The 12,696-nt window shown below is 37.2% G+C and overlaps 1 protein-coding gene across 3 annotated transcripts in view; it reads right to left on the bottom strand.

The window, feature by feature from the left end:
- The window catches only part of LOC132099017 (synaptotagmin-1-like), a 196,278-nt gene that overhangs the window by 26,936 nt on the left and 156,646 nt on the right, over positions 1–12,696 (bottom strand). For all 3 annotated transcript variants that reach the window (XM_059505377.1, XM_059505379.1, XM_059505378.1), the window contains one exon: positions 8,143–8,331. In XM_059505377.1, the coding sequence (XP_059361360.1) occupies positions 8,143–8,305 (163 nt within the window). In that variant the 5' untranslated portion in view covers positions 8,306–8,331. The remainder of the gene's footprint in view (positions 1–8,142; positions 8,332–12,696) is intronic.

Genomic DNA, 12,696 nt, shown 5'->3' with positions numbered 1-12,696 from the left:
CCGTTTGCAGTGCAGGACTGCAAGAGTTTTGGTACCACATTTATAACACTGACTCATGAAAACATTGTAAATATGAATGTACTTCATTGCATGTGCATGATTGTACTTTATTCTGCATTTGACAGAATTCTCATAATGAGTTTACTCAACTTAGTTTACTTAGACACAATTATTTCTAATTTTATGATCTTATTCAAGTACCTAGGTGCTGGTTGAACTACCTAATATGCAACGGGATTTTAAATATGGAAATAAATTTTCACAGACACCCAAATAATAATAATAATAATAATAAAATATACTTATGCAAAGCAACACAGTGAATCTCATGAAACCTGTCAAGAAAATTTCCATTTCCTATTTCAACCGAAAGAAAAAATGAAAATGGACAAAAAAAAAATGGAAGCCTAATTAATTAATTCTATTTTTTGCACAGTTCCATTATTTTCATGAAAATTAAGTTCATTTCTCTCCAGCCCAATTCACATTTCTCATTATAATGCAAAAATGTTAATTATATTTTCACACAATTCTCATTATTGTTATATTATTTAAATGAAGTATTTATACACCATGTTTTAGCCGTGCCTTTCAATTTAATCAGATTAAAAAAATAAATAAATAGTAGCGACATACTTTATATGAAAGAAAATCTTTTCAAATAAAATACAATTAACAATAAAACTAATTAAGGTGTGAAAAAAGCTTATTTTTCTTTATGTAAAATCTAATTTCTACATATATTTTTTATTATTATTTTTATTTTTTTCATTTCTGACTGTAAGGTGAAATTTAGGGTAACTTAAACATGTTTTCACGAGTCACGACATTCCTTCTTCAAACAATAAAAATATATTAATCAATAAATAGTCAATTTACATCGTCAGTGTAAACTGGTCATCAGCAGTAGTGGCACCATGCTGGGATTCTCTTCTGCAGCCTGCTGTTTGACTGATCAGAATGTAACGTGAGCGTCTCTGACCAGCGAGGTTGTGTTGCCTGCTAACATGATGCTAACAGTAACATGATCTATCCCTAGGCGACATGCCACAGGGCCGAGTTACCCACACTCACACTTGTAAACACGCCAAAATGGAATGAGAAACTCAATGTCTTAACAGGCATGATTTGACAGAGAACGCCGTGATTGTGAGCACATGGGCCAAGAGGGGGAAAATTATCCATCGGTGTAATACACCACACACTGGCAACCCAAACTAATGTGTTTTGACAGCACGCTGTTGGTCAATTAACCCTGGTAATAGAGCATGTTATACAGCGCGAAAGAAAGACAATCCTGTCGCTCTTTCAAAGACACTCTCTGCGTTAAGAGAAATTACTTGGATGTGATTTTTCATACCATGTGGTTATGTAGAAGTTCAGCAGATGGGCGGTAATTTCAATATCCATTTAGTAAAGTTTCAGGAGTGAAGAAACAATCTGAAAATGGAGCCTGGCTCATGAATATTAATTGTGATCTAGATTAATTGTGATGTTCATCTAGTATTCAAGACTGATATTCTAAAAAGCAGGTGAGCGGCCACTAACCATATGAGGATTACAGATTTTTTCCCCCCTTTTTTTTATTTGCAAAACTAAGTGTAAATAGTGGTGGAGACAAACCTAAAAAAAAATATTAAAAGCAGGCCAAAATGTTTGAAAACCTGAATATCATATTAATTAGAAACTTCATCAGGTTTTCATACCATTGCCGAACAACCAAGCAATATCGTATCATTCAATGTCCTTCCCAAACATGCCACGAGACTCATATAAGAGAATATTTGAATGGAAAAAGAAAGAGAAGTGTGATAATAGTTTACATGATATTGCAAGCAGATTCATATCCTCCCTCTCATATCCTCTGTCAACGGGTTCCAGATCAGATCATACCTTTTTGTTATTAGTGATTGTGCTGTTATTTGGTCTGTGATGTATGAAGCGCTCGGACGGTGAGTGACACCAATGATGAGACTCTGACTGAAAACTGATAATATCATTGATTATGGTGCTGAAAATATCAGGGATGACAGCTATGAGGGACAACAAACAAACCAAAGCCCTCATTCTCCATCTCATTTGTCTGTTCTCATCTGTTGACTGCTAATTTGACGTCGGTCACTCCATTTTTCAAGATAATGTGTTTAGAGAGACACAGAGAACAACTACATGAGAGAAACAAACTTCACTATATGTTGCAGTAGCAAGACAGTATCTCGGGTCTTAAATAATAACAAGCTATGTTCAGTGACAGGTAAGATTCTTTAATTGTCTTCTGTGATCACCAAAGCTTTAATTATTTGATCAAATATACTGTAAACACAATAATATTGTGATATATATATATATATATATATATATATATATATATATATATATATATATATATTTATATTATATATATATATATATTTGATGCTCAAGAAACATTTCTTGTTATTATTAATGCTGAATACAGATCTTTAACCCCCCCCCCCCCCCCAAGATCCTTTGACAAATAGAAAGTTCAAAAGAACAGCATTTATATGAAATATAAATCTTTTGTAATATTGTTATTGTTTTTCTTGTAGCTTTATATAATATCATTTTGGAGCAGCGTCTACACTGCAGGGAAAATGTTTCTTTTCTCATGTTTGTTTACTGCTGTAATGCAGTTCTAACTTGTTTTAAATGAGATTATCTCTTTCTTCAAATGGCTTTATAATGCGAAGCTGGCAGACGGAGAGGACTGGGGTTTTATTTTTGTTTGTTTACATACAGTAATTCAGATTCAAGGGAGCAGGGAGGACATGCCTGGTAACCTTCAGACGTCCTCTGGGCCGGTCTTGGGGGCAGTAGGGAAGGGGACAAGAGGGAGATAGGATTAGGTCAAAGGTCATCAGAATGGGAGGGCTAGCTGTTCCATCTGTCAGGCTGCTGGCTGATGGTGTTTTTGGCACTCTGCTCCAGTTCGCCTCCTGTTGCTGACTATGACTGAGTGTTTCTACACACTGACAAACAACACAATCCTGCTAAACAACTGATACACATCTGACTCACAACTTGTCATGTCTTGGCATTCCTGTAGCTAGTAGAACATGACAACAGAGCATCCATGGTCATGAGATCCCAGCAAATACACATAAATACTGACAAAATGAGTGCATTTGAAGCAACTGCAAAAGGAATAAATACAATGTAAATGAGAGAGATTTAGCTCATGACATACTGTACGCTCAATTTCATAATGCACTGCTATGAACTGAGGGAAATGTTTCTTTTATTCCCAGAAAGAAACATATCTTTAAAAAGAAACTAGAAAATGGTTTCATTTAACTAGAGGTTTTCAGACAATATTTACTGTATTTTATGCCAGTTAGAGATTACATGCTAAAGTTATTACTATAATGAAGACAAAATAAAGAGAAATGTTGATTTAAAAAATATTACTATGTAATTTAGTAGAGTAAAAATATTTTGGGTCGGGTGACCTCGAGACCAGACTTGGGGATCCTTTCCTGATCATTTCAGGATTTCTACTTTCTTATCAAAATAAAGTCAAAAGAGCCAACAAAACCTACACATATTTTAATTATGTATATAAATATACATAAATATTTGAAGCAAGTTAGTGAAACTATTTTCTAGTTATTTTTTAAGATTTTATGTTTATTAAATTGTTTATTAAAATTTACTTTTGCCCAATATTTGTCGATGTTATACACGATCCAGTTGCAGCTTAGCAACGTGCTAATGTCAGACTTTTTTTTGCGATCCCCTCGTGAGCTGCTGTCTAAAAGAGCATTTGAATTCAGACACTAATAAGATTTATTTTACAATATAGTTGCCTATGCAGATGGTAGACAGCTAGGCAGCTCACAAGGGTTTGAAACAGAGCCAATCAGTGTATAACAATGTGACAAATCATTAGACAGTTATACGTTCTAATAAGTTTCTCATGGCTGCGATCTAATTAAAATTCAAATACGTGGAGATTTCTTGCAATAATGGCAATTGATAAAATTTGATTTGAAGCTAATTTTCAAAGCACATTCACAGTTAAGTTCGCATTTTAACGAAGGAAATGAACATTGATTGTGGTGCTTGATAGAACATCAGAAATTTGTTGAGATAAAGGGTCATTGTGTTGGGGACAAGTGTTCCCAGTGTTTCAGAGGCTGGACAGAGTGTGTTCGTTATTCATAGTGATTGTGGCAGAGCTGAATAATGTCTCGAATAACTGTCTCGGCTAGGTTAATTATCATCAAAAACAGATGCCTTGAGCTTGAGCTACAGAGCGTTTGGGAGAATAACCAAAGCTGTAACAGTCATTTTCTTTTGGTGCTCCGAGTCAATCAAGCTATGTAACCGCAGCGGTGTGGAGACAATTCTGAGCCAAGATGGTTGGGTTCAAACTGTTGAACCCATCAGCCAGCCTCGAGGCTTGAGGGGAACGCTCTCAAAAAAGACCGTGACAAAGCAAGTGTGGCATACTGAGAGCTACCTGTCGGAGTGATTCTGCACGCAGGACCATTTGTGACGGGTGCTGTAGAACGGATGTGATGTTGTGTGACCGCAAGGGTTGAGGGAACGTTAGTAATCACAGGTTATGGATAAACCCTTTTGAATATATGTCACGATCTGAGACTTTGTGCAAATTGGTATGAAAACAAATTGCCTGTTCATTTACATTTCCCCTTGGTCTGAAGTACCAGGCAGTAATTGGGTGTTTCTTTGGGCATTTTATGTTCCTAAGTGTGGTTTTCTTTTAGTTTTTTCATTATTATTTATTTTTTTCAACTTTTCAATTGCCTTTTTATTGCCCCACCCTTGTGCAAGACACAAACTTTCATTCCTAAATTATGAAAATGTATTATAAAAGTATGAATTATTACATTTATATTTCCCATTTCCACCACAACCAACTATTTTCTCTTTTTAAGATTGTTTACCAAAAGAAAACAGTGTCAGTGAAGAACAGGACATATGAGAAACGTGAGAACACAGAAAAATAACAGAATGAACAAAGTATTTTTATTTATGTGTCCATTTCTAGGTGTAATTTGTTTAATTTTATATATATATATATATATAAATAAATAAATATATATATATATATATATATATATGCTAGCTATGAAATTATCCTTAAAGTCAGCCATTTTATTCCCAAAAAAACTCTACTGTATATAATGTCATTTTCATCACAACATGCTATGAAACACAATGTATCATTAGAAATGACAGCGGTGTAAATGGTCATTTCAGGAATTCATTTACATTCATTTCAGGGAATAAAGTGACAAAAATTATTTCTACCATGCATGCAAGTCCAGCGAAGTAAACAAATTAAAATAGTGAGTGAAAAGTATGTTTTAAGAAAGTCTTTTTAAAGAGCCTAAAGTGCCAGAGAAGCACATTGAAATAGATGTCAAACAGTATTCATCTTCATGTTTTACCTGCATAGTGCTATGACAAAAAGGCAGAAGAGTTAAAGTAAAGTACTTTTTTATCCTCACTACGCAGCATCTGTCTGTGTTTCTCTGTTTTTGCTGTGCTAGATGGCAGACTGTGACAGGTCCATTCGTCTTACTTTTACAGGCGGCACTTTGCACTTTTTTTAACACACTGGAATATACTGGCACAGAACAGCGCAAGTATTCTGCATCTGGACTCACCTATTCATCACTAATGCAGGTCCATCAGGGTTCCTGGACACCCCGGTCAATACAGCACCCATCTCCCAAGACATTCATCAGCCCATGCACCAGTTGGCAAGGAGACATTTGCGTGATGGAGGGAGGCAGCTAAAACAGTAATTTAAGCCACTCTAATGGAGTGTCTTTTTCTGGCTGGATCTCAGTAGGGGTATATCTGTCTGAGTCAAATGCGGCAACCCTTTATTTTACAGTTGTCTGCAGGAAGGCAAAGTGATAATTAATGTGCTGAATGTGTCTCCAAGTGTGAAAGCAAGGGTGCAAGTGAAAGTGTAGGTGTGTGAGAGTGTGAGTTCCATGTGTGAAATTGAGTATGAGAGATGGGTAAAATGACCAGACACCTATAGTAAGGTACCGTAGGTGTAGAAGAGGACTCAGATCTTTCTCAGGTCTTGCCAATGGTGTAATGACAGGCGCAGTATCCTTTATGTAGCTCTAAATGTAATTCTGCCATTACCAGTTAACTTTAACACAATACTGTTGTGGGCTGGTTGTTAGTTGTGGAAACAAAACAAAACATGTGTTTTGTGTTGAGAAACTAGCTAAGCAACATTTTTAGGTTAAGATTGTTGAGCCCTTCTCATTCATTACAGCTTAGAAAAAATGTCTCAAAAAAGAAAAAAGAAAAAACGTATCCATTCTGGGGCTCAATCATGCATTCACGGTTTCATTTTCAGTGTCAAATGAGACTGTATTTTGGTTCTAATGATGCATTAGAAGGTAGCTGGATATTAACAGAATAGGTTTATTAGTTTGCCAAATTTTATGGAGTTTCTTTTTGATTTGTAGCTACTTTACTTCTTATCTTAGAAACATCGCCAAGCTACGAAACATGTTACCTGTTTTTGATGCAGAAAAGCTAGTTCATGCATTCATGACCTCTAGACTGGACTATTGTAATGCACTTCTAGGTGGTTGTCCTGCTTCGTCAATAAACAAGCTACAGGTAGTCCAAAATGCAGCAGCTAGAGTCCTTACCAGGTCAATAAAGTATGATCATATTACCCCAATTCTACAGTCTATGTACTGGTTTCCTATTAAGTTCAAATTATTTTTAATAAATGGTTTAGCTCCTGCGTACCTAACTAGCCTTATACCACACTACAGTACAATCCACCACACTCCCTAAGGTCACAAAACGCTGGACTTTTGGTAGTTCCTAGGATAGCAAAGTCCAATAAAGAAGGTAGAGCTTTTTCACATTTGGCTCCCAAACTCTGGAATAGTCTTCCTGATAATGTTCGGGGTTCAGACACACTCTCTCTGTTTAAATCTAGATTGAAGACACATCTCTTTCACCAAGCATTCAAATAATGCATCTCATAATTTGTGACTGCAGTTTTATCTGATCAAATGTGCATTATTATTCTTTAGCTTGGGTTAAATTAATTAATTTTACTTCGTTGGAACAGCAGGTATTCTAATTATGTCTCTATTTGTTTCTCTATTTTGCAACAGGATTTACATCCAATGGTAACTAGGATTTACACAAGTTCCAGTCTGGATCCAGAACACCTGAGAAGAGATGATGAAAACCCCTCAGAGGACCCCAGATGATGCTAACCCTAGAACATACAGAACTACCAAATATTGCTACCAGCGTGATTGCATCATATAATAATTGCTGTTAATAGTGTTCATCGTCTGGTTGACTATGTCTTGTATTAATTTTTCTGAAAATCTATGCCATATGCACATAAACTGACAGTCACCACTGATAAGCGACTTACTAAGGTTCTGTAAAGTTGCTTTGCAATGATCTGTATTGTAAAAAGCGCTTTACAAAAAAACTTGAATTGAATTGAACTTGCAACTAAACAATAATAATTTTTTTTGTTTTTATTCTCTTTTAGTTTCACAGAGACCATTTGTTACCAACACAAGCTACCAATTGTTGCGCACTGGTATATTACTGTGCTTCCTTTAATTTCATATTTTCCTGCAACTTCCTTTAATGTCACCTACAAAATTTTTGTTACAAAAAAGCACCTAGCTAAGGAAACACCCACACACAAACAGCTGCGGATGTTTCAATGTTTACTTGGAAAATATGAATGAGTGAATTGGTTGGTGGTTAGATGCCTGAATTCAGCCCAATGTTTCACAGTGAGTGTTGCTGTGTGTTGTGGACTGAGGCACAGGGCACTTAGTCAAACGAAGGCACGCAAATGACAAAACTCATTTACTTGCTTATTTACAATTAGAATGACAAGGAACATGTTTGGTGGCTGCCTGTTTCTCATGCTCATTATTTTTCACCACTGGGTGAACAATGGAAAGTAAGAAAAAAAGGGAAACAAAATAATAAAAAATGGATCTGTCAGACCTTGCCATTCACTACCCATTCTGGGTTTCATTTCCAGTGTCAAAGTTATGCAAATTGAAAAGAGTAAATATAATCAAAGGAAAACCTTTGAGTGTTGTGTTAGAAAAAAAAATCACTCACGTGGGATTTTGTGCAGTTCATTCATGAACTTGTCTTTGACTTTGGAGAACATCTCATCTTTGGTCTCACGGGGACCGGGTCCTGCTGCCTCTGTGCTGTTGCCCGATACCTCAGGCGCCGCACTAGGCGCAGGGTTTCCCACTAGAGCCTCCCTTCGACTCATCGCTGAATGTGGCAGCCAGGCAGAAGCTAACCCAGGAAAGACAAAATAGGGTTACCCATATTATCTGGAATATTAATAAGGAAAAATCAGGTGCATATTCACAATTCTTTCAATATTTTGTTTCAAAATATGTTGTTAAATGTATTCCACAAGGATTTGTAGGTGCCTACAAATATGGCATGATAAATTAATGTTAGACAGCTACAGGACAATAGTGGGAGTTTTGATTCATTCAATTGATTTGAATCTTTTTATTCTGTTAATCAAAGGTTTTTCAGACCCATCCCAGTGAAACTTTTTGTAGGTTACAGCAATGAAGATGTAGGTAGCACCAATGAGTGTCATAAGCGAGTCACTGAATCATTCACTCAACTGTCACTCAACTAATTTCGAATTCCACTCTTGAAGCTAACAGCCAAACCTTGATGAACAGGAGTTGCTCACACGTGGAACTGAATGAACATGATAGCTCTCATGTTTAGTCATTATTGGTTAGAAGATTCTTGTTCACAATTGATTTTTCAGTAATGAACATAATTCTCTTACATAGTGAGTCTAGTTCAGACACAAAACACAGATTTTTCCAGTGAAGGGGTGTATTTGTTAACATCGCTTGTTAAAGCAATGAAATATTCTTTCACAGGCCGCACAGGAAACTGCACAAGTCAAAGCAGTCACACACTTTACAAGGGAAAACCAATGCATGAAAGTGAACTGAAGTCGTTCACTAAAAGATTATTTCAAAAACACTGGCCTGTTCACAACACCACTAATGGGGATATAGATAGAAGCAGATAACAGGGTCAGGAAGTGAGAGATGGAGTGAGAATAAGAAAGATGAAAACTCCAGTGTGTGAGCATCTAATTTAGTGTGCGAGGAAGGTGAAGAATGAGGTGTGATTTCAACGGGAAGCCTCAACTGCAGCATGCACTGAACGAACACGCTACGAGGTGTGTTTAACTGTTTAAACATCCTCCCATCCATCCTTCCTAATCTCTCGCTTGTGTTTACTCAGTCCTCTGTTCATTTACTCACTCGCCTGCCTACAGACTATCTCTGCCTCACCAGTTCATGTGCAGTCATTGTTAAATCTCTGTCCCCAGTATCGGAATGACCCCAGGAGGTCCTGAAGGCCCATGGTAGGTCGTAGAATATGTGCTGGTGAACAGTGAGCAGACTGTGAGCCTTTTTCTCTTCTAGCCACAGGACATGTAAGATCTGCCCATTCCCACACAGTTGGTGTCGCTGGCATACCTGTTCTGTAATTACTGCCATTGTCAATCACACAGATGGAATAATAATAGATGGAATGAATGTGGCAGGTATGAAACCTCAAAGTTTAGAGGAGTCAGAATGAACTTGCAGTAAGTTTAATTAGAATTTCTATCGGGTGGAACAGCTCTCCTGTCCGGAAACACTATGAATCCATTGGAGCTGTTGTCTTGAACAACAGCTGGTGTTATCGCTGTGCTCATGTCACTATGCAGCAGGATGTAGTGGGTTTCTTTTAGTTTGAGAGAACGTTTAAGGGCATACTAGAGATGAAATTTCAGAAAATGCTTTAAAAACATTTCAAAAAATGGGGTGCTTGTTGTTTGGTCTGACATTTTGACTGAGCTATCAGTAACAAAACATGGCCAGTGCCTGATTAGTCTTCAGTCTTAGACACATAACAGCTAGATGACCAACTACAAAAATCCTAAAGAAACTGATTTTGAACAATTGAGATCGGTAACCAAAGCTAGACCAGTATAAAACAGTCATACAGTTGTATACTTTTTTCAGGACTCTTTGATGAATAGAAAGTTTAAAATTGAGAATTAGAATTGAGCTGAAATAGAACGTTTTTGTAACATTATAAATGTCTTTAATGCCTTTTGATTTGCATGCACGAACCGTCTCAAACTCCATCTTTGCATATGCTGTGAAAACGCTTATCTGGGAACACTGTGCACCATTCCATCAGATTTATAAGCTGCTTGGACAATGAAGATGGTGCTGCAAATGGCACCCATGGCGCTAAGCTCAGCAATTCTTCTGCTGTTTTTGTTTGTTTGTTCTGTGTTTAATCATTCTTCTTCTATTAGTTTTCCCAGAGATGAACTCCTTAACATTAAGCAACACATCCCAGACTATATTTTTTCCAGTCTTTGATTATTCAGACGTCTTGTTGGACAATCTAGTCTGAGGTGCAGAAGTGCTGAAACCTGGTTGAGTGAAGCTATTGCGGACAACACAATTCATCTGCTGGGCTGTTCAAAGTGGATTGCACCTCTTTTAATCATTCTTGGAGATTTTAACAAAGCAAGACTTTCCCATGAACTGCCAAGATACAGACAGAATGTTGCATTTTCCACTAGAGATAGTAACATATTGGATCACTGTTACACCACAATAAAGGATGCATATCATCCTGTCCCACAGGCAGCTTTGGGGCTCTCTGATCACTGCCTAGTTCATCACTTCTAGTTCTCATACCAACCTACAGACAAAAACTGAAATTAACTAAACCTGTATTAAGGAATGTTAAAAGATGGACTAATGAAGCAGAGCGGGATTTACAAGCCTGCTTCAACTGCACTGATTGGAATGTTTTTGAAGCTTCAGCCACCGATCTGGACGAGCTCACAGATACTGTAACTTAATATATCAGCTTCTGTGAGGATATGTGCATTCCTACCAGGGCATTCCTATCATTTAATAAAGATAAACCATGGTTTACTGAGAAACTCAAACAGCTTTGACATGCCAAGGAGGATGATTATAGAAGTTGGGATAAAATCTTGTATAGAATCAGAATAACAAATGAGATAAGAGTGGTTAAAGACAGATACTCTGAAAAGCTGAAAAAAACTGTTTTCAGCCAACGACTCAGCGTCAGTATGGACTGGTCTGAGGAACATCACCAAGTACAAGACACTGTCCCCGCAGTCTGTGGAGAATCAACAACAAGCTGACAATCTTAATGTGTTTTACTGCCAGATTGAAAAACCCTCACACCCCACCCCCGCTCTCATCTGCACTTCACACATACACCTACCCAACATGTACCCCCCTCAGGCACTGCAGAAACAGTTCTACTCTGCCATCATTGAGTTCGTCCTGTATTATCCATAACTGCAGCTAAACCAAACCAGACATCAAGAGACTACAACGAACAGTCAGGATTGCTGAGAGGATTACTGCTTCCCCACTGCCCAACCTCTAAGACCTTTACGCCTCCAGAGTGAGGAAAAGGGCTGAGAAACCCTTTGGTCTTTTGGACCTCACACACCCAGCCCACTCTCTCTTTCGGCACTACAAAACACTGACCAGCAGAACAGCCAGGTACAAGAAAATTTTTCCAACAGGTTATATTCAGTCTGAACACTATACATTGTCCATTATAACTAACACATTTATACATAGAATCTAAAAAATGTATCTTTGCAAACTACATAAACTGTACATTTGTAAATAACATCTTTACATTCATTAAAACAATTATATGTTTTTTTTTCTCTATATTTCTACTTTTGTATTATATTACATTATTTAATTTTATGTTTTTCTTATATTGGTGTTGTATTTCATCTCTACTTTGTAATTTGTGTGCATCGTGCATGTTTGCATTATGTCTGTACTCTCTTCTGCACTGGAGGCTCCTGTCACCAACACAGTTTCCTTGTGTGTATAAAAATACTTTTTTTTTTAGAATTTTTAAAATACCGATTACTTGATTAATCCTCAGAATAATTGACCAATTACTCGATTTCCAAAATAATTCTTAGTGACTGCTCTATTCACAACATTACTATTTAACTTGGATATCCTTTTTTTTTTTTTATAAGTGCTTGCCGCAAACTGATGCTAATGACTTCACCACACCCTAACCAAGCTGCAGACTCTATGGGTAAGTGTTTACATATGTACACAGCAGCAGCTGTGTGGTCTGCTGACACAATAGGGTGTGAAGAGCACAGGATTCAACAGCTGTGGCACTCACTAGCTATGGCTAGCTTTGGATACACATCTCAATTCAGTTCAAAATCAGTTTCTATAGGATTTTTGTAGTTCATGGTATCTTACTACCATGTGTCTAAGATGGAAGACTGATCAGGCACTGGCATTTAAAAAGCTAGATGTCAAGTCTGGGATAGTCTAATTAATACATGGTATGCTAAAAATACATGGACAAGCAACTAGCATTTCTCAAAGTTTCACATTGCAAATTTGTCCATGAAGCGTATAAGAGTAAAAAGTTTGTATCAGGTTGGTTGGGTGGCTCCCAGGTTTCTGGATTACAGAGCTTGACAGGAGCTTCTGCTGACAGTCCAAAGGCACTGTGTGTTTTTTGGAGTGCCGTGTCACTCTTATGATATTATGTGGGCGGCAGTTGAGCTGGCAGCCA

The sequence above is a fragment of the Carassius carassius genome, chromosome 22 (assembly GCF_963082965.1).
Source record: "Carassius carassius chromosome 22, fCarCar2.1, whole genome shotgun sequence".
Taxonomy (NCBI): domain Eukaryota; kingdom Metazoa; phylum Chordata; class Actinopteri; order Cypriniformes; family Cyprinidae; genus Carassius; species Carassius carassius.
This window is presented reverse-complemented; position numbering and strand designations above follow the sequence as displayed.